The following is a 22,392-nucleotide window of genomic DNA, read 5'->3' as shown; positions in this document are numbered from 1 at the left end:
CACAAAATATAAATAACTTAGTGGTATTATTAATGCAAAACGTCTTAATGATCAAATCCCAAATTTGCATAAAAAAGTTTTAGTCAGACATTCTACTTCCACGTATCACTACAAATGCCCATGTGTAAAGAACCGTCTCCAGCAGGGGCTGTACTTATCGAGTGAATTGTATGCGTCAATGGCAACGAACCTTGGAAGCGATAAAAATACCATCACAGATGTTTACAAAACGCTGCTTCGGTTCAAACTAGAATTAATATTCATATGTTTACCAGACAAAATTTCAGCCTTCAATCAAATCATTGAGATTCGGAGGTCGATTTTAGTTTTCGAATAATGATTTTTGCCTAGTTTCCAAATTCAATCAGAGAAACCGGTCTGGGTGAAGGTTATTGTCAAAACAATTTTTGTTTCTTTTCGAATTATTTTAAGCGTAGTGTCAATTTATTTTTTTTAACCAAACATCACAAACTGCCGCTTGTTGCTTCTACAAATAAAGCAAGCGGCCAATACTGTTGCCTTTGATTTTTTACACCTGATGGTGACTATTCCAGTAACATGTTCTAGAATAAATTAGTAATTTTTCAACAGCATTCATGTTTTTTTGTCAGTCATTCCGCCTATCCGATGGGTTAACGTTTAGTGGGCACCAATAGCAACACCTCCTCCCTGGTTGAAAGATTGGGCTCCGGCATTGGCCGCACTACCACTGGCGCCACCTCCGAGGCCTCCCTGCGTGAAAGTTTGTGTGCCCGCATTTGCCGCACTACCGCTTGCACCACCTCCGAAGCCTCCCTGCGTAAACGACTGGGAAGCGGCATTCGCAGCCGATCCAGAGAATCCTCCGAAGCCTCCAGGGAAACCAGCACCGCCACCTTGCGTAAACGATTGCGTTCCAGCATTGGCAGCACTACCACTCAATCCACCCCCGAAACCGGGGAAGCCACCTTCCTGATTGAACGATTGCGCTCCAGCATTGGCAGCACTACCACTCAGGCCCCCTCCGAAACCGGGAAAGCCACCTCCCTGAGTGAATGATTGAGAGCCGGCATTTGCAGCCGATCCCGAAAGTCCACCGAATCCTCCGAATCCGGGGAAGCCACCCTGGTTGAATGATTGCGCAGCAGCATTGGCCGCACTTCCCGATGCACCGCCTTCATTAGCTGAACGAACCACACGCACCGGAGCTTCCTCAAGGAAGATAACTGCAAGTTACAACCGTCAGAAAAAACAATTCAAATTTAAAAATCAACACTCCAATTACCGTACGGTGCACATCTGACTAGGGCCAGACTTGAAGCCAACATAAGGGCAGCGACGATGGTCTTCATGTTGTCCGATCGATACGAAAGAATCACACACCGATACAAGTCTCCGGAACTCCAGCTAAACAATGATCTGCGACTAGAACTCGAGCCGCGTATTTATATCTCTTTAGTTTCGTCTCACTTCTCTTGATGCTGATGGCATCACGAGCGACTGCGCCGCCCGAAGATCGTCCGTTCGTTGGCTCGAGCATGTTCAAACCTACCGCGCACTACTTCCCCCCAGCAGAAGTTGCTTTTCGGATACGGGCTGAGAAAAGCACTGTCCTCTAAATAGGTTTGTATCGGAGAGATATGGCATAAAGTGGAAATAAACTCTGCAAATTGAAATTCAAGCATTAATAGGTTCAATTTTGTTTTGGGATTCCCGTTCATGTTCAATGGTGCAGTTTAAAGTTGTCCACAAAATGTACACAGTGGAATACTCTATTTTATGTTAATTCATTTCTCCGGCGCTGATCTGCCGTCTAAGCTGATAAACTCCACACCATGACTGGGTTATACAAACACAAAATTCGCATGCAGTCTGATCTGAGGAGAGTATTTGAATGATCCCAGAAAAAAAGTTGAACACTTGTGTAAGTGTAATGTAAACATTATCATTCAAGAGGCAGTTTAGCTGATACAAAGGTTTGTTTGTGAATCTTTTTCTTCCCGTTTGTTTTGTCTCAGTGCTTCATAGCGATAATCGGCGATGCGTGGTTATCAAAACCCAATTTACGTTATGTATAAACTTGTATTCAGGAATGTGTTTTTTATTGGTTTGGTTCAAGCGTGATTTTTGATTTTAGTGTAATGTAGGTTTCTAACAAACACCTGTTTTTTTTGTGAAATTTATTCTTGCAATCGATGCGGATCTTCCACGCAAGTTTTTGTTTTCGCGTAAATAACAATTTTAGTGTATGTGGTACGGAATCGATGATGGCCTTCTAATACAAAAACAGGCATAAAGATATAAATCTTCCAATATACATAGCAGACGTATCATTGTCGCCACCATTAATTCTCTGAAGGAAGACGAGATTGTCTACTGAAGTGAATTTTCGCAGATATCTTAGGTGACTACTGCAGATTAGCTGATAGAACATTCTTCCATTATGTGAGGTTTCAATGGCAATTTTTACCGCTTAATTTAGTAGATTACATTTTGATGTTACATTCCAATGTACATGATTTTTTGTACGAAATGATACAATTATGCTATTTCCGAGTAACCGTTTATTGTGAGATTTAAGTTTGGGGCCTCAACGCAAGAAAAGTACATCTATTGGAATTAAAATTTGGCAAACATCGAAGCTCTAAAAAAATGTTTAGGACAATTGACAAAATCTTTTAACAAATGTTTATAATTTTATGGTCAATATTAAGTCTACGCAAGGGTGAGAGGACGCAAGCAAAAATGTCAATACTAATCTTAAAAATAAAAACATTCAAAATAACTAAATAAAACACTATGCCCTATAATTGATTTTAGTTCATTATTCCTTAAAAATCACCGTGTCACTATACAACCACGAAAAAATTAAAAATTTAAGTTGTACTTATCTGGTTCGTTGTTGAATAAAGTTTCTCGCTCTAAGTAACATCCACACCACATACATAATACTAAAAAAACCGTGGCAGACACCGGTGGCGTAGTACCACTCCATATTGGCTAATCCAATATGATATGGTCGAATGATGTTCACGGCACTACTTCCTGGTAAATGTTTCGCAGTACACACACATCACAATTATCCGCAAACTTTTCCAAAAACACTTGTAAAATTGTAAATTTCGAAAACAAACTCAATTCGCGATAAAACTTAGAACTTACACGCATTACCATTTGAAAACAATTTCTTCCGAAATATCACGCGAGTGAAAACTTTGACGTCCGATTTTGGCCATGACATGCTTCGATCGTAACGCGGATGAATTACAACTTTTGCGATTTTCTCGAATTTGCGGTCAATAATCAATAACCTTGTGCACTTATTATGTTTAGCTATCAGATTTCTTGAAATTCCGAATAAGTGAGGCTATTGAAACAAGCGAAATCTTATCTCAATGGATCACAACCCATTTAGCCTTTATGGAGATCTTTCATTCTATTGTATTTATTCATTTTTAGCTTTAGCGCTCTATGTCAAGTCCTTCCTACTTTCCGTTCTAATCATCATAACGAGATTAGTTAATTTTCGACGCAAAACACGTATTGTGACGGCCTTATTTGATAAGAATATCCCTAAAAATATACTATCGTTCACTTTCCAAAAGTTGTTACATCAATGGGAGCAAATAATTCAGATACTTTAAACAGTTACGAATAATAAAAGCTTCGGAAGAAATACTAGAATGAAAATAATTCACAAAACTCGTGTCAGCCTCTTTTTATTCGAATTTGTGACATGTCAAGCCATTGTTTGATGGTTAAACTATTAATATACTATTAATCAACACCAGGACGAGAACGCACACACACGTTTTCGTTCGGTCCGGTATAAAAGATTCCCGGATTCTAAAATAGAGCATCAGAACCAATCTAGCAGTGCTTAAAGTTGTGATTAGAAGTGAAGTGCCCGATTAACCGTAATCGTCAAAATGAAATCGTTCGTGTGCTTTGCCCTGATTGTAAGCCTCATTGCCTCTGTCAGCTGTGCACCGCAGTTCGGCTTTGGAGCTTCCGGATCGGCGGCCAACGCCGGTGCCCAGTCATTCAATCAGGGCGGTTTCGGTGGCTTCGGGGGAATGTCCGGATCGGCGGCCAATGCTGGATCACAATCGTTCAACCAGGGCGGTTTCGGTGGCGGATTTGGCGGATCGGCTGCCAACGCCGGAGCACAGAGCTTCAGCCAGGGAGGTGGCTTCGGACCGTTCGGATTCGGAGGCGGCATGAGTGGATCGGCTGCCAACGCCGGATCGCAGACATTCAGCAGCGGTTAGTGGGAACCGTTGCGCAATCTCAAGTCATTACCTAATTAAGAACCCTGTGCTGCCTATCAGAAGTCAAGTCTGATTAGAACCAGTTGATTTATACTATACAATAAATACAAAAAAAAAAATAGATCGGTCCAATTTTAAAATTTGATTCTTGCCCAATAGAGAACTTCACAAGATTCATCTTTAAGCCTTTCTGTTCCAGTTGTAAGTTACATACGAATTTGCATTGATGAAAAGTTTTAAACTCTGTTCTTATTGTTTTCTACGTTCGCGAAACATATCGTTACCATATTTGATAACATTACAATTACCTTCGAAAAACGTTCCATGGAAGGTAACAAATAATTCAGGCACTTTTAACACTTACGAATAACGAAAGCTTGGAGAGAAATTGATACAAAGAAATGAATGCAACGAAATTCCACTCCTAACTAAATAAAAATGGCAATTCAACACCGACAACACTCGTATGCCGGGAAAGCCGCCAAGTAGATTAACAACAACAGGACGAGAACGCACACACAAGGAAACCGTTTTCGTCCGGTCCGGTATAAAAGATTGCCCATTTCCAACCTGGAGCATCAAAACCAATTCAGCAGTGCTTAAAATTGTGATTTGAAGTGAAGTAACCGATTAACCGTAATCGTCAAAATGAAATCGTACGTGTGCTTTGCCCTGATTGTGAGCCTCATTGCCTCTGCTAGCTGTGCACCGCAGTTCGGCGGTTTTGGAGCTTCCGGATCGGCGGCCAACGCCGGTGCTCAATCGTTTAATCAGGGCGGCGGTGGCTTTGGAGGCTTCGGAGGAATGTCCGGATCGGCGGCTAACGCTGGATCCCAATCGTTCACCCAGGGTGGTGGCGGCTTTGGACCACACGGATTCGGTGGCGGAATGAGCGGATCAGCAGCCAGCGCCGGAGCACAAAGCTTTAACCAGGGAGGCTTTGGACCACACGGATTCGGTGGAATGAGCGGATCGGCTGCTAACGCCGGATCGCAAACATTTAGCAGCGGTTAGTGGACTGTTGGGTAACCTGCTGTCTGTTAGAGGTCGAGTCTGATTAAGGTCAGTTGATTTACTTTGACTGTACAATAATTAAAATAATGAAAAGAAGATTGTCGAATTTTAAGATTTGATTCTTATTGATGTTGACCTAGAAAGAAGAAATTACGAAATTGTCTGTTACGCTAACCGACTATTAACCCTTCCCAACCGAGCCACATAACTGTGCCTCTCTCATTGGTTGTTACATTCATCTTTTTATTACTTACAACGCTAGTGTCGACATCGCAGCTACTATGAAAAATAAAATCTGTAGTGAACAAGTGTATTTATATGGAAATTACTTCAATTAAGTTTTGATTTACGTTTTTACCTACACAATTGTGTGAGGTCGGTCGGAAAGGGTTAAATATTGATGATTCTTTGACGTTGAAACATCAAAAGATTCATCTTCAAGCTTCGCTGTTCCAATTGTAAATTAATGTGAATTTGCATAAATGAATGATGTAATCTTTGATGCCTACCGTATTTGATAATATTTTCTTTTGAGCATGCATTTACTTACCTTCAAAAACCGCTAGCTTCGTTACATTGAAGGTGGCAAATAACTCGGGCGGTTTTAACACTTACGAATAATGAGAGCTACGAGAAAAATTGATAAAAAAAAATAACGAAATTCAACTCCTAGCTGAATAAAAATGGCAATTTAACACCGATAACACTCGTCTGCCAGGAAAACCGCCAAGAAGAGTAGCAACAACAGGACGAGAACTCACACACATGAACACAGTTTTCGTTCGGCCCGGTATAAAAGATTGCCCATTTCCAACCTAGAGCATCAAAACCAATTCAGCAGTGCTAAAAGTTGTGATTTGAAGTGAAGTAACCAATTAACCGTAATCGTCAAAATGAAATCGTACGTGTGCTTTGCCCTGATTGTGAGCCTGATTGCCTCTGCTAGCTGTGCGCCGCAGTTCGGCGGTTTTGGAGCTTCCGGATCGGCGGCCAACGCCGGTGCCCAATCGTTTAATCAGGGCGGCGGTGGCTTTGGAGGCTTCGGGGGAATGTCCGGATCAGCGGCCAGCGCCGGATCGCAGTCGTTTACTCAGGGTGGCGGCTTTGGGCCACACGGATTCGGTGGCGGAATGAGCGGATCGGCTGCCAACGCTGGAGCACAGAGCTTCAATCAGGGAGGTGGCTTCGGACCGCACGGATTCGGAGGCGGAATGAGCGGATCAGCTGCTAACGCCGGATCGCAAACATTCAGCAGCGGTTAGTGGAAACTGGTAACCTGCTGTCTGTTAGAGGTCGAGTCTGATTAAAACCAGTTGATTTACTTTGACTGTACAAAGAATGAAATAAAAAAAGTAGATTGTCGAATTTCAAAATGTGATTCTTATTGATGTTGACCTAGAAGAAAGAAGTTACGAAATTGTATGTTGTGACTATTAACCCTTCCCGACCGAGCCCACATAACTGTGTGTATAAAGCAAAACATTCCCTCTTTAAACGTCAAATTCATTATTTTACTTATCTCACAACACTAGTGTCACCATCACAGCTGCTACGATTAATAGAAGTCTGGAGTAAACAACTGAAAACTAGTAGGGGAACTACTCTATTATTTATCCCATTAAGCCTATATTCACGAAGAATGCACGGATTAAACACCAACTTTTTACGGAATCATTGAACAAATAAACTAAATATGCTTACGTGTTCTTATTGAATCGTTCAGCATGGTATATTTAGTAAAAATAGTTAGATTCACCCTGAATTTTGTGAAACAAACCATTTTTCATAACGCTTCCATATCCATCTCAAAGCTTGAATCACTGCTCAAAGCTTGAATCACTGCTTCATCTCACGACGCTCCCATGTTCATCACACTGTTAATCATGAATGAATCACATTATCATGAATGAACGTAGTCGTCGTAGTAGGTTACCTAGATATCCGCTGTAGTTGTTTACGTGCGAAATTGGTAACCTAGGTAACCACTACAGTGCTGTAGATTTATGCCAATTATATCGGAATAATTTAACATTATGATTTTTTCGTATTAACAGAAACTGATTTGGCAACTTTTGACTTTCTTCAACGCAGTGAAAACAGATGAAAATACATACAGTTGAAATTTAGGAATTGTAGAAATTCATCTCGTATATTTCTACTAATTCAAGCTTGTTTTAGGAAATTTGAGGTGAACAGTTCAAAGATTACAGTATTCTTAGTGTAGTGAGTGATCTTGTTTAGTGATTAAAATAAAAAGTGGCCCGCTAGTGATGGAAAATCACAAGAAGGTTGTATGCAAAGCCACGACCGCAAGGTTGAAGTAGAATACTTTTACAAGAAAGATAACCCGGCTGCTTGCGTGTCAGTCATTTTTTCTAGTAAATAAACGTTGACCGTTAATTGGCAGTATTGTAATTTCTTTTTGTCTGATATTTTGAATGAAGTTCATTGAATATTTTTAAATTTTGTGCAAATGAGAAGTTGAGGTGCTGCCGAATTGTAATATGCACATTTAATACGACATCATTAAACGGGAACGGAACAAAGGCTACGGTTATGCAGAACGCGAATGCCGGCGCGATGCGATTCGCCTTACCGTGGTGAAATGTACAGCTCTTTTTTGCCGAATCGCATCGCGCCTTTATTTGCGTTCTGCATGACCGTAGCCAAACACTAAGCGACGCAAACACGTAATAATAATCAGAGTATGCATGTAGAACTTTGGATTATAGCGCAAAACGAGAAAATATTAACTCTTCAAATAATCATTTGTGTTCTACAAATTTCAGTTGTCCAATTTAATATCCGATGAAATGTTTGTTTATTATCTGATGAAGCTCTTATATAGGCCAAATGATGCATTCCCAATTTACTAGGTCCATAACTCTGCCGACCGCGCTTGGGAAAGCGCGAAACTAACATCGAAAACTAACCGATTTATTAGCATTTGAAATTTTTCTCACTTTTTTCAGTTTTAGATTTTTATCTACATCCCTATGTAGCCGAACTTCCTGAGAGAAGTATTCTAATTCAAAATTAAATCTTCATTAATTCATTTGTTGTCCTTATAAGGACAATTGTTCAATTTATCATAGGATGTAGTGTTTATCTTACATCTCTGTGTTACCTCGATAGTGAGGACTAAGGCGCACGGTCAACACAATGAGAAAGGTGTTTTCACATTGAAAACTAGACACGGCTTTACTGGAGGAAGTGTTGGCAAATGCATCTACCGCTAATACCACCGCTATCATACGAAAGCGCGTCGTTTCATGTGGGGAATATCAAGAACGAAAAATGACGCGCGTCTAAGCATAACCCGAACTGTTTCGCCGTGCTGCTCCCATTTACCTTTACATCGGCCTCAGGGAAGTACCGGCTGCATCTGCATCTACCGCTGAGGCTGTCACTATACTGCTATTGGTACCAAAAGCTATTAACTCTTCAAATGAGTGTTTTATTTGTTCTCAAAAGAACAATTGTTCAATCCAAAATCGGATTTACGCAATCGCATCTCTGTAATATTACCGACAATAATATTCTTCTGAACAAAATGATACAACTTTCCCATTAGGCCTCTGCCATAATAGACGCGAAAAGCGACGCGAACCGTTTCGCTCGGCTGTAGGTTAATGTACAGCCATCAATAGAGCTGTGCATAAACCTACGGCCGAGCGAATCGGTTCGCGCCGCTTTTCGCGTCTACTATGGCAGAGGCCTTAGAGAAAGTTGCTGGCTGATGTATTCACTTCATGCAAGCCTGCTACTGATGCTTCCCGCTACCACGCTGAAACAGCATTTTAGTGAAGGGAGTGTCGCTGCATCAGCTGACCCTGCTACTATCGATGCTGATATACCCGCTGCAACAGCTACGCTATGCATAGCCATGCCACAGTTGTGGCCGCTATACGCTGGCCCAACTGCTGAGCAACTGCAACGCTATCCGTAGCCATGCCACAGTTGTGGCCGCCATTGGTACCCGCTGTACCTGCTTCTGCTGGCCCTGCTGCTATCGATGGTGAGATCCGCTGAAACTGCTACGCTTATCCGCAGCCATGCCACAGTTGTGGCCGCTATCTGCTATCGATGGTACCCACTGCTCGCTCCCGCTGCTGCTAAGGGAGGACTGCTGTCGTCGCTGTTCAGAACTATTATGAGCGGCTTCGACTAAAACAGGCTCTTATATAGGGATGAAAATAGGAATGAATTATTTTACGTACGTGGTGGAATGATATAACTTGAAAAATATGTGTGACTTCATTCCGGCTCAGAGCGATCATTTGATAAGCTCCACCTCTTTTTCCAGTTTCTAAAGTTTTTCCTCAGTTTCGTAGCACGGATGCACAAAAATGATTTCTTGTGAACATTCTGTCGAGCCGGACCGATAGCACTCTCATTGAAGCAACAAAATAACATGTTTTGTGTCGTGTTGTGCAGCTTGGTTGAAGAAAATGTTCCCGTCCCCGTGTCGCATGTAAGCAGATTATTGCGTTCAGTAGATAGTAGATAGTGTATCCAGCGAATAAACACCGATGGTGCTCTCACACACGCAACGGTTTTAACCCGTATCTTATTGCGGTTTGTAACATCAAGCGATTTCGTTTGCTCGCTGTTGCGTGTTGTATCATGTTGCAACTTGGCAGCTGGGAGACGACGAAATTCTGTTTATGCTGATTGATTGAATCGACTTCATATTAGCTCTGCATAGTCGAACTAACTGCTTTTGTTAATGCGTACTAACAGGGCAGTTAATTATTCAATGTCGGTTATGCTGATCGCAGCCTTTGCGCTGCCCCTACAGTGGGGGGTTTACTAAATAAAGTGAAAGTAAAAATTAGACAACTACAACAGAATTTGATTGCATCCCGCACAGAATGTCTGCTTGTGTTGGTGCCAGAAAATTATTAACCTTCAATTATCTTTTCATTTGCCTTGAAAAAAGTATGTTGCGGTTCAAAATCGGTTGCTAATTACAACCTTTAAGCTGCCCTAACATTGGGGGAATTAAGATACACGGACAACATGCACTGTGGAAGCTATTTCACATTCAGTAAATTAGACGGGTGCGACAAATTTGAATTGCTAGGATGCAACACAGAATGCTTGCTTGCGTTGACAAAAATTATTAACTTTCAATGACTTGTTTATTTGCCTGATTTTCCTGATGGCAATGATGGATGCTGCCCCAACACGGGGAAAATAATGGCTGTCTGGCGACACACGCTGAGAAGAATCTTAGAAGATTTTGCAATCTATTGCTGCAAGAACGAAGGAAATCCATCGAATACTAACCGATTTATTAGCATTTGAAATTGGACATATTTTTCACTTTTTTCGGTTTTAGATTTTCATTTCACATCCCTATGTAGCCGAACTTCCTGAGAGAAGTATTCTACTTCAAAAAACTTTGGCTGGCTACTGAACGAGTCGCGGATTTTGTTTTTTGAGGTAGGTGATTGAAATAAATGAGTTTTCGCGTGAAGATGCCCGATTATAATATCAAATTTAGTGCTTTTAAGTGAGTTTTTGATTATCATATTTTATGAGGAATCTAAAGTGAACTAAGAAGAATCCATTCCATGGATTAGCAGATTGGTTTAAGTAGAAAATATGCGTTTTTTCCTGTTTTCAATTGTGTTTTCATGTTGTATGAGATGAACACATCGGCTGAGATGAATAATGGAGCAGTTCCCCATTGGCTGTAGGAATCGCTTGTGGTGTTTTGAGCATCAACATGTTCGTCTTTAAGCTTTTCTGTTCCAATTGTAAATTACATGTGAATTTGCATGGATGAATGACTCATGGATATTCTTTCAACTCAACATGTATATATTGTTTTATTGGTATTTTTTTCTTCACAAAATGCCGATGAAAACTATTCTCGAAACATGTCTTATTTGCCTGCCGTATTTGATAACATTTTAGCTCCGTTACATCAAAAATAGCAAATAATTCAAGCACTTTGAACACTCACGAATAAATTAATTAATTGAGAAATCAATTTAAAGGAGACAATGTAACGAAATTCAACTCCTAACTAAATAAAAATGGCAATTTGATACCGATAACACTTGTCTACCAGAAAAAACCGCCAAATAGATTAGCAACAACAGGACGGGAACTCACACACATGAACACAGTTTTCGTCCGGGCCGGTATGAGAGATTGCCCATTTCCAAACTGGAGCATCAGAACCAATCCAGCAGTGCTAAAAGTTGTGATTTGAAGTGAAGTAACCAATTAACCGTAATCGTCAAAATGAAATCGTACGTGTGCTTTGCCCTGATTGTGAGCCTCATTGCCTCTGCTAGCTGTGCGCCGCAGTTCGGTGGTTTTGGAGCTTCCGGATCGGCAGCCAATGCTGGTGCCCAGTCTTTCAATCAGGGCGGTGGTTTCGGTGGCTTCGGGGGAATGTCCGGATCGGCAGCCAGCGCCGGATCGCAATCGTTCACCCAGGGTGGTGGTGGCTTTGGACCACACGGATTCGGTGGCGGAATGAGCGGATCGGCTGCCAGCGCCGGAGCGCAAAGTTTCACCCAGGGAGGTGGCTTCGGACCGCACGGATTCGGAGGTGGAATGAGCGGATCAGCTGCCAACGCCGGATCGCAAACATTCAGCAGCGGTTAAAGGAAACCGTTACGCAAACTCAAGTCATTATCTAATTAAGAACCTTGCTGCCTGTCAGAGGTCGAGTCTGATTAAAACCAGTTGATTTACTTTGACTGTACAATGAATGCAATAAAAAAAAGAAATCGTCACATTTTAAATTTTGATTCTTGCATAATAAGGACAACAACAACTCATTTACTTTACAACAAAATACCCGGGGGTTTACAGTTCATTGATGTTGACCTAGACTAGAAGAAAAAAGTAATGAAATTGATTGTTGCGCTGCGTATGAAATATGGCGTATGAAATATGGGCTCTTTTGACGTAGAAAACTGGCTGTTTATTGTGGGAATCGCTTGGGTTCACTCACCCCATTCAAAACTCAACGTGTATGTGTGTAATTGGTTTTTTTTTCCACAAATTGATAAAGAAAACCTTCGCAAACCACATCTTTGACATTGACTTTGGTTATTCGATTACAATTTTCTAGGAGGATTATATATATTGTTTATATAAGGCAGTGGTAGTGAAGAGTTCGGTGCTCTTCAACATTTCTTTGAATTTTAGCAAATATTATTTGCTAATTCTATATACATCAAAGCACGATACTTAAAAACGATTACCTAAGTTTTAACAGACTCACCGTTTTTTTGTTTCATATCTCCTGTTTTTGATACATGCTGATGATGAAATCGAATTAACTTATTCAATGAAATTCTAATCATGTGCACACGGGCAACACTCAGCCGTCTGTTATTTTGATCTTCATAGATAAATTGAATAACATTCTAGAATATCCACCATCACAACAAAGGTGAACGCTCCCTGATTGTTATAAACAAACTACGCCATATTGCGTTACAGAAAAAATCGCTTGACTTCACCCCCTTGCATTTTTTCAATTAATCCAGGCACTTTGAACCCTTACGATTAATGAAAGCTGCAGGAGAAAAAAATTATTAGCTATTACACAGTGCAACAATATTTTTGTCTTGGCTTCTATGTATGATTTTTTGATGTATTTTGACGCAAAAACAAATCTCCCCGAGTTTGAACACATTTCACCTTAAGGGGCAACAGTGGCGCCATTTTGAATTCTATTCTATAGTTCTATTTCCCACCATGATTGGCAATCAACTTGGCGGAAACGTACATCGGAATCAAGGCCGAAGCCAAACGGATTGGACTGGTCATCAATGCATCGAATGCGAAGCACATAAAAGGTTCTTCGAGTGGAAGGTATTGCGTACCATTTTCGGTGGTCTGCAGATGGAGAATGGAACGTGGAGAAGATGAATGAACAACGAATTGCAAGAGCTGCTTGGGGAGCCATTTATCGTCCACACCGCCTAGATTGGCAGGTTGCGGTGGGTTGGGCATGTCGTAAGTATAACGGACGACAGCCCGGTGAAGATGGTTCTTGAAACCAACCCGTCAGGGACGAGACGGAGAGATGCGCAGCGGGCGTGGTGGTTCGATCAGGTGGAAGACGACCTACGGATCCTACGCCGTATGGACCGAGTGGAATGGAGGCGACTCTTACATGCAGAATAGGCCACACCGCGGCTTGGGACTGTTTGGTAAGGTAAATTGAGGAACAGTTGCAGCTCTGCCGTGGGCTGGGATTTGCTTATTGCTGTTTTCGAAAATATTGAAAAATAGTCGAAAAATTTCAAAAATAAGAAGTGACGTTAGCGCCATTTTACGAATGACGATGAGATAGGAGTGCTGCGATGTTTTTGGAGTGATTCCTCTGACATTTACGTCAAAATGCCAGTTCGGATGAACACGTCAGGCAGAAAGTGAGGCAATTGCATGAGTGAGATATTTTCGGACCGACAAATGATTTTTAGGCACATTTCTTAAAAGTGGCTTGATGGGCGAGGTTGGGAGAAAAAATTTTCCCAGTCAGTTGAAAGCGGCAGAAGACGACGCATGTCAGTGTTGGAAGTGACGATGAGAAGAAAAACACAGTATACGCTCGTAAAAAATCGTGAATTTTGTGAATTTATAGAAAGAGGATGGACCGGGACGCAGCATTGGTTGGCTCTCAAGCGACCAATTGGCAGTCCGGAAAGCAGTGTCGCAGAGTCTTCCGCAGTTCCGAGGAGAACCAGAGGTCTGTAGTGGCCAGATCATCGTCAGCAGTCACAAGCCAGAATCTCGAAAACCTGAAGCGGCCTCAAGACTGATTGGTGAGGGCCACGCTGGAAGCCGTAAGAAGTCGGCTTATGATGCCGGATTCGGTTTCGGATGTAATCATGGCACACCATTACCGAGAGCGAACCGTTTGGAATCTTTCACACACTTCGGGATCACGGTGAAGCAGTTGTGCGACCATCTCGAGGCCGCTCATCTCAACGACCACCTGAACCCGATGCTGGTGCAAGTCGGCTAACACTCTAAGGTATCAAGGTCAATCAAACTCTTGAACTTCGTCTTAAACAATTCTTTTTATTCGTCTGTATACATTCCCACTTTCTCATTTCCGGTTTCCTACCTCATCTCTTCACTGTTTTGCATTTGGGGCTCCCTTCGACGTCTGTAGCCTCCTCAGCGATCGTTGCTACTCTCCTTCTCGGTGCCAAGGTATGTCCTGACGCTCCGTGGAACAGGTTCTTTCCAATCGCCAAGGCGATTCTCCAAGTTATAGGGCTAGCAACTTTCATAAAGGAACATGAGTTCCTCAACGATCAGTCTCATTCTTGCACGATGACTACACTTCAAACTTTTGTTTTATCTCATTTTATTCGCTTTTAACTCTTTGTAATGTTATCCCACAATTTTTCGATAAACGAAATCTAAAGTTGATTGACGATTAATTTTTGGCGCTCTCCACCGGTTCACCCTTTAATACCGCCCCCATTTCCAAAGGTTTTTCGCCTGAGCCCCCGTGGTCGTTTTACTGAGTTAGTCTCCTGGTGGCGGCTAGCTGTATTTCATAGACGTCTGACTGCTCAGAGTACCGCTTTCAACTAATTCGAGATTGGCTGGACCATTTTATGTCATTCTTAAACCCTAGAAAGATAGTTTGCGTCAATTTGACTTCCCGCTTTTACACGGTACTACACGGTACAGACAATCGTACCAACCAAAAACCAAAATACCAACAAAACGAAGAACGCCACTCCGTTTGCTATGATGATCTTCATCTCTAGGTAAATTTTTGAAAAAAGTCGTAGGTAGCATTTTTGAGTTATGTCTATTTTATGTTATTCATAGGAAATTCTTACAAACTCGACCAGTAATTGGTTTAAATTTCTCGGATTTTAATGGTACTTTGTAGGTATAGATATCTGATAAGCAATTTGGGGCATTTAAAATTCATGCATAAATGCAACGCCAGAATAAGATTATCTCTCCATTGTTAAATAATTATTCGCGTAAATAATGATCACCTGTTACAAGCTAGTAGACAAACTGCCTTCGTCCTATAAGCTGGATTGGGTTCGTTTCAAGCGAAACAAGGTGGATAGAATGAGGATGTTCACGAATTTCCCTAACGAGATTGTATCTGATAAGTTTGAAATGACAGAGTTCGACGCGTTGTTGGTGAACAAATCGGTACGGTATGGCAAAGGAAACCCAAAAAAGAAGGAGTTCGTCCATTTTCATGATTCGGAACAGAAACGGAATGAAGGACTGCGAAGCGAGGTATCTGGCGAGACACGGAACTTTTGGTGATATTTTGCATGATGCAAGTGACGCTTCACGTGGGTTGGACAGTACGATACAGTGAGGTTCTTGGACGAAGGGTTGTCCGCTACTTCGGTGGATGATTGAGTAGCCAAGCGGCTGAGAGCAAAGGGCAATTTGGAGCCCATGATCCTTTAGTAAAATCTTGCATTTCCAGGTGAGACACAAAATTTCATGATGATTGTAAAAATCGGGACTCTGAGAGGCAAATGATAGTATAAACAATAAATTCATATTGATAAAATATGAATCGACCATCGACATAGCTCTGTATTGCTTGAAGATCATTGGAGTACAATATATATTGATTAAAAAAAATAACATTTACAACACGAAAATTCTACAAATGGAAAATGACGCAAGAAAAAAGATTAATCCAATAATTATCATCACCGCTTAAAGCATCTGAAGGATTATTCTTATGGACATACAAATTTTGGCGAAACAAAATGTTGTTTACGAGCCGTAAAACAAAACAGAAGAGGGGTCTTCACATCGAGCTCGTACACGAATACCCAGCCGTAAACTGTGTATCTTCCATTACTCGTCAATGGAGGTGAGTATTTTTACGGCTGGGTATTTGTTTACGAGCTCGACATGAATACCCATAAGGTCATTCTAGTCTGCCCTAAGCCAGTATTACAGAGATAAGAGTCGCTAGTTAGAATGAAAACAAAAAAAAAAAACATTGCAAGATTATTATTAAAGGTGTCATTGCACTATTAATTACGCTTACGAGAATTCCCCGATATATTAGGGGTCTTCACATCGAGCTCGTAAACAAATACCCAGCCGTGAAAATACTCACCTCCATTGACGAGTAATGGAAGATACACAGTTTACGGCTGGGTATTCGTATACGAGCTCGATGTGAAGATCCCTATTATGTTGATCATGTTTACCTGATGCAACTGGGATTCACCCCCGTGTAATTTATAGTCTAGTTTTACTACAAACGCTGGAAAATCCCTACGAGAGGCTACACTTTTGTAGGGCAACTTTCGTTATCAGCTTACGTGAAAAGGAAAGCAAGTACATCAACGCTTGGAATTTGTATTTCCTGCGGCAGTGCGGATGCTGTGCAGCAAAACACCGATAATACCCGTTTGCCAGAAAAACCGCCAAGAAGACTAACAACAACGGGACGGGAACGCACACTCAAAGCAGCTGTTTTCGTTCGGTCCGGTATAAAAGATTGCCCATTTCCAAATGGAGCATCAGAACCAATCCAGCAGTGCTAAAAGTTGTGATTTGAAGTAAAGTACCCTATTAACCGTAACCGTCAAAATGAAATCATTTGTGTGCTTTGCCCTGCTTGTGAGCCTCATTGCCGCTGTTAGCTGTGCGCCACAGTTCGGTGGTTTTGGAGCTTCAGGATCGGCGGCCAACGCCGGGGCCCAGTCGTTTAATCAGGGCGGTTTCGGTGGCTTCGGGGGAATGTCCGGATCGGCGGCCAACGCCGGATCACAATCGTTCACCCAGGGTGGTGGTGGCTTCGGACCACACGGATTCGGTGGTGGAATGAGCGGATCGGCTGCCAGCGCCGGAGCACAGAGCTTCAACCAGGGAGGTGGCTTCGGACCGCACGGATTCGGAGGCGGCATGAGCGGATCAGCTGCAAACGCCGGATCGCAAACATTCAGCAGCGGATAATTGAAAACCGTTGCGCAACCTCAAGTCATTATCTAATTAAGAGCCCTGCTGCCTGTCAGAGGTCGAGTCTGATTAAAACTAGCTGAATAGCTTTAACTGTACAAAAAATGCAAATAAATGAGTAGATTGTCGAATTTTAAATTTTGATTCTTGCATAATAAAAACAACAATAACACGCTTATAATGACACGCCCAAAGATCATTGATGTTGACCTAGAAGGAAGAATTAATTAAATATGGCTAATCCTTCAACGTTGAAACCCGGCAGTTTGTTGTGGGAATCACTTGCGGTGTTTCGAGTATCACAAGATTCATCATTAAGCGTTCCCATTCCAGTTATAAGTTACATGTGAATACTGATACTGAATCTTCAAGAAACGTCCTTCAAAGGCAAGTATCAGTCGGTTCAGAGCCACTAGGTCGTGTAATTAACTGACTATTAACATCCCAAACTTGTTTTGCTGCTCTGTTCCTATATGGTGTAAGGTAATGTTAAAGGCGACAAAAGTTGAGTTACCTTATTTAGTCTTAATTTTTTTTTTTTGTATAAAAAGTGGACCTCCATCCATCCAAAGATGATCTTGAGTCTTCCTCACACAGGGGCCCTTTGAAAAGGTATTAAATCGAGATGTAACAATGGGGTTTACAGGCGTAAATGGCGGTCAGCAACATTGTAAACAGCAAATATTGGAAAGAAAATACAAACCTGGGCACAAGAACCACCTCATAAGCTACATTTTCGGTCCGGTTCTTTCGGAGGTCTGGAAAGATCGGGGTGTACTATTTGACAATTTTAGAATCCCTCTTCTGTTCCACAGAAACTGTCGCTCGATTTAGTGAGTTTTGATATTTCGGTCTCTCCTGTAAAATTTCGGTGGAACGTAGAATTTTGACACCAATTTGTTCTCATTCATGTTATTTAAATAACATGAAAAAAACTATTTTTCAAATATAGGAAGTGACAGGAACCAACATCTTTGAAATGATAGCTTAATCTAAGTGTTAACACAGGGACGTTACTGTGCGATGTTACCACAGGGACGTCGAGTTCCCAGCAAACCGACAACCTTGCCGTCTGACTGTAAGTAAGACGTCCTGTCACTCTGGAGGGCCCTTTTTGAGCTGAGTCATTGGAGAAAGCACACGCGCAACCGACCGACTGAACCGATTGTCCAAATTGTTTAATTAGAAATTGTATTAGTGAATATTTAAAATTGAAGTGAGTATTTAGAATTGTATTATTAAATTGGAGGTAATATTTCGTGATAGATTATGTATTAAGCTTACTATTTATGCACTTTAAAGGAAGACTTAACCTAACCCAAGTTGGCCAGCCGAGAACAAAGGCCTGCAACAAATATAATTGCCACTGAATTGTAAGTTACTTAAAATTAAATTTAGACGAAAAAGCATCAAAATTTCTTGTAGATTGAAACAACGCAAAATATAGTTTCGATACCAGTAGCTGCGCCTTTTTAATTCGCTGCGCCAACACTAAGGCTAGTTTACTACCGATGAGATTGCTCATGCGTTTGAACACCGCCCGCAAGACACTTGCAACACAAAAGTATTTTCTAATGCTAAGTTTAAAAGTTTTTGAAGCTTCAAGATAAAATAGGTAATAAAAAAGTATCCATAAGCTTTTTGTCGTTTGTTAAGCTTTATTCTCCTAAACATTTTTTTATGGGGAGAATTTTTTTATTTATTCTGCTTATTTCCTCTCAGATGAGGATGGGACGAAAACTCGTTTCAACCATAATTAAAACGTTTTTTACTCCGATATGTGACGATGGATGAAATATGACTCCATCATTTTATTCCGGAGTTGAATCAACAGTCGGTTGTGTGAACAAGACCTAACGAATTCGCTTCGAAGCGAGCAAACCGAGCAATTTGCTGGAAATTTAATATTCTCGGCATTCTGAGATGTGCATGGAGTTATATTCTTCTTTCCAGCAGCACAATCTCAATAGACCGCATTGGTGGTTCCTGGGTCTTGACAGAGAATACGATAGTTTACTTCCGAAATAAAACGGAGTTTCCGGAGTCAGGTTTTTTAAACCTTGTTCAAAACGCGTAAAAACCGCGTTAATTCGAAAATACGCATTAATTAAAAAATCCGCGTAAAATACCGCGGTAATTCGAAAATCCGTGGTAATTCGAAAAAAGTGCCAAACACCATGTCGAATCGCATATAAAGCCCATCGCTTATGATAGAAAATTTCATAATATTTCATTTTTTACTGTGTAACGGAGGCTCGATAATAACAATAATAATAATAATTGGTTATAACTTATTAAAATCCATCTGACAGAATTTTTGTATTAATAAACTATTTAATACTAACACAAAAAAAAAATCACATACAGGCTACTTAACACTAAGTCTATTTTTAAAAGCTGCACTTGCATTGCTGCATTGAAATCGTATAAATCTGAGATTGAATTAAAGCTGGCCGACAAAAAGCGTATTGGGTCGAATTAACCGTATCGTACACTGCGTTGAGGCAGATTCACTAGTGGTCTGGATCTGAAAGATCGTTCGGGGGCATATATATCCAGGTGGTCGAGAATTTCCGGGGCATCGATTTCACCTAGAAGCATTTTACCGGTGTGGCTTGAGCCTCAAATCGTCTCTGCTCAAGAGTGCACATTCCTAGAAGCCGACAGCGTTCAGTGTAGGCTGGCAGATTGGAGGGGTTGCGCCAAGAGAGGAATCTTAGAGCATATCTAACAAATTTTCGTTGCACGGGTTCAATTCTAGCAATCCAGGAACTGTGGAATGGGCACCATACTACATTGCGGAGCTCGTTTGCTATCTTAAACATAAATCCGAGTTGTCGATTAGCTTTACAGATATTTTCATTGTAGTGTAGTTTGAAAGAAAGTGCGCTATCCAAAATTACTGCCAGATCTCGAATCTGTGTCACTTCGATAGAAGCTGACCGGAAATGTTGTATTCAAACAGGATTGGCTCTTTTATCCTATAGAAAGAGATGATACTACATTTCTGAATGCTTAAAGAGAGCAAGTTGCTGGAACACCATTGGCTGAAAATATCCACTAGACGATGAACCTCAGCGCAGTCCGTAATGTTTCTTACAACTTTAAAGAGTTTCACGTCATCGGTGTACTATTTACGACAGCCATCCGGAAGAAGTAAGGAAACATCATTGATGAACAACATGAATAGTAGTGGTCCAAGATTACTGCCTTGTGGGACTCCAGAGACATTTGTGAACTGTGCAGAAAATTGAACTCCTATCTTCACACAAAGTGTTCGGTTTATCAAATAAGACCCGAACCATTGCACAGTAGCAGATGAAACTTCAAGTTTCTCGAGTTTGGCTAGGCGTATTTTGTGGTCTACTCGATCGAACGCCGCTCTCAGATCAGTGTATCTGTATACTGCGTCGATCTGGGCACCGTTACTCATGTTTCGCAAGCAAGTCGATGAAAACTCAACTTAGTCGGTTGTTATCGATCATTTCGGGTAATACCATGTTGATCCTACGTGATGAAATACGCATTGCCGAATAGGTAAGTTGAACAACAGGCATAACGGGTGAATAAGGATAGAGGCACATCGTTTAAGAACGCACGACGGAGTGCCATCGGGGCCAACTGCGAAGGATGATTTCAGTTTATCTATGGCAGCGATGACGTGACGACCTGTTATTTTAAGCAGGTTGAAATCAAAAACATCTCTAGAAAGGCCACTCAAAGCAGTATCAACCTGAGCATCGGAAGCAGTATGCTCATGAAAGTTGCGCTGAAAACTACGGGCAAACAGAGTGCATTTATCAAACAGAGTCCTGCCGTGACAGCCGCCAAGAAACATAGCCACTGGTAACCCTTCTTTTTTGCGCTTAGAATTCACGAACAACCAAAATAAACGCGGATTTCGTCTGAGATTGCCCTGCATTCTACAGGTGTACAGTGTGTAGAGATAGCGTTTGTATGTTCTATATAAGTTACTGAAGAGCAGTAGAGCTAAACGTAAAGGGAAGGGTAAAAGTATAAAAATCCGTCACTTACCATGGTGGCGAAAGTATCCTTCCTTTCCGTAACAGTCGTTTGAGATGCAGAGGTAAACTCGGTCTCTGGCAACAACGATTGTAACACTTTCTTCCTCTCTTCATCCCCTAACCGACCAGAAGGGCGTAGCCGGTGCCATTATCGATCTATTATACAAAGCGGAAGCAACTGACTTGTACATTGAAGATGGTAAATTAATCCCAAATTAGCCATCTTAGGTGTTTTTATGTGCAACTTCAGTAGCACAGATCCATCACGGAGGAGCAGCTTGAGCTGAAAAAACTTTTAATTTCGCATAGAAAAACGCCCATGAGTTTAACAATTGTTCTTCGTAATGCCAACTTTTATCGGGATTTACAACTATTTCATTGAATTTGATGGTCCTTTTAGAGTTCATTGTTAAAACACTAAAACCACAGCTCTTTTGAATGTCTATTTCTGTTCTAATCGATCAAAACTGACGGTTTTGAAGAACATTTAAAATTTCCACTCAAGCAAAATATGCAATGTTCATAACAATTTTCGCAATGCATTGATGAAATTTTCCAATTGCAGGTATTTTCATCACCAGTGCTCTATTTGATTTTCTGAACATTTTGTCAACCCATGATCATACAAAATTTTCATAGTCTAATGCCTCGTTACCAAGGTTAAACATCTTTAATACTTATCAAGTACTATGATTCAGCCTAATGTAATCAATCTATTTTTAATTCAGCACACTTAATTTTGGGTATTCAACCGCTTCCAATCGGAAACAATATGGTGACTTGTACGAATCTTTACAAACAGTATAAGCAAAAAAGATTATCGATCATGATTAACTAACTTACACATTTGTTCAATATTCGATACTCGTTAACGACTAAATTTGTCCATTTGTCCCCCTTATCGTCATTTTTTATCAGCTTACTCGAAGACTCGGGTAAACCTGACTAGAAGACATTTTCGTGATAGAAGAGGCCACTTTAAAACAAGCACGGCTTCGATTCTAGCTCTGATCTTTTAGATCACTTATTTGTAGTCTTCAATTTTCGTTTTCATGCTGAAGCAACAACAGCTGATTCACTGAGACCACATTCATTTTCTCATCATCCAAACAGCAGCAAATCAAGGATCACACTACGGGTTC

General features: G+C 41.1%; 5 protein-coding genes across 5 annotated transcripts; 4 read left to right on the top strand and 1 right to left on the bottom strand.

The window, feature by feature from the left end:
• Positions 1–422: 422 nt before the first annotated feature.
• On the bottom strand, positions 423–1,418 carry LOC129733109 (uncharacterized). The gene is made up of 2 exons (XM_055694685.1): positions 1,265–1,418; positions 423–1,205 (listed from the first exon to the last, which is right to left on the bottom strand). Exons 1-2 carry the CDS (start codon positions 1,329–1,331, stop codon positions 640–642), a joined length of 633 nt encoding a protein of 210 aa, XP_055550660.1. The 5' UTR covers positions 1,332–1,418; the 3' UTR covers positions 423–639.
• A 2,408-nt stretch (positions 1,419–3,826) lies between these two features.
• LOC129729268 (uncharacterized) lies at positions 3,827–6,637 on the top strand. The gene is made up of 2 exons (XM_055687779.1): positions 3,827–4,249; positions 4,874–6,637. Exons 1-2 carry the CDS (start codon positions 3,909–3,911, stop codon positions 5,262–5,264), a joined length of 732 nt encoding a protein of 243 aa, XP_055543754.1. The 5' UTR covers positions 3,827–3,908; the 3' UTR covers positions 5,265–6,637.
• On the top strand, positions 6,158–6,526 carry LOC129729267 (uncharacterized). Its single transcript, XM_055687777.1, has one exon. It carries the CDS (start codon positions 6,158–6,160, stop codon positions 6,524–6,526), a length of 369 nt encoding a protein of 122 aa, XP_055543752.1.
• Positions 6,638–11,522: 4,885 nt separating the features above from the next.
• On the top strand, positions 11,523–11,891 carry LOC129729266 (glycine, alanine and asparagine-rich protein-like). The gene has a single exon (XM_055687776.1). The coding sequence runs from the start codon at positions 11,523–11,525 to the stop codon at positions 11,889–11,891; it is 369 nt and encodes a 122-aa protein (XP_055543751.1).
• A 4,965-nt stretch (positions 11,892–16,856) lies between these two features.
• Positions 16,857–17,222, top strand: LOC129729265 (uncharacterized). The gene has a single exon (XM_055687775.1). The coding sequence runs from the start codon at positions 16,857–16,859 to the stop codon at positions 17,220–17,222; it is 366 nt and encodes a 121-aa protein (XP_055543750.1).
• Positions 17,223–22,392: the final 5,170 nt, after the last annotated feature.

This window comes from Wyeomyia smithii, chromosome 3 (genome assembly GCF_029784165.1).
Source record: "Wyeomyia smithii strain HCP4-BCI-WySm-NY-G18 chromosome 3, ASM2978416v1, whole genome shotgun sequence".
In the NCBI taxonomy this organism is placed as follows: domain Eukaryota; kingdom Metazoa; phylum Arthropoda; class Insecta; order Diptera; family Culicidae; genus Wyeomyia; species Wyeomyia smithii.
This window is presented reverse-complemented; position numbering and strand designations above follow the sequence as displayed.

Coding starts and splice junctions, on each gene's coding strand:
- LOC129729268 (XM_055687779.1), top strand. CDS start 3,909: ATGAAATCGTTCGTGTGCTTTGCCCTGATTGTAAGCCTCATTGCCTCT. Junction 4,250..4,873: donor CAGACATTCAGCAGCGGTTA/GTGGGAACCGTT, acceptor TTTGAAGTGAAG/TAACCGATTAACCGTAATCG.
- LOC129733109 (XM_055694685.1), bottom strand. CDS start 1,331: ATGAAGACCATCGTCGCTGCCCTTATGTTGGCTTCAAGTCTGGCCCTA. Junction 1,206..1,264: donor AGTCAGATGTGCACCGTACG/GTAATTGGAGTG, acceptor TGTAACTTGCAG/TTATCTTCCTTGAGGAAGCT.
- LOC129729266 (XM_055687776.1), top strand. CDS start 11,523: ATGAAATCGTACGTGTGCTTTGCCCTGATTGTGAGCCTCATTGCCTCT.
- LOC129729265 (XM_055687775.1), top strand. CDS start 16,857: ATGAAATCATTTGTGTGCTTTGCCCTGCTTGTGAGCCTCATTGCCGCT.
- LOC129729267 (XM_055687777.1), top strand. CDS start 6,158: ATGAAATCGTACGTGTGCTTTGCCCTGATTGTGAGCCTGATTGCCTCT.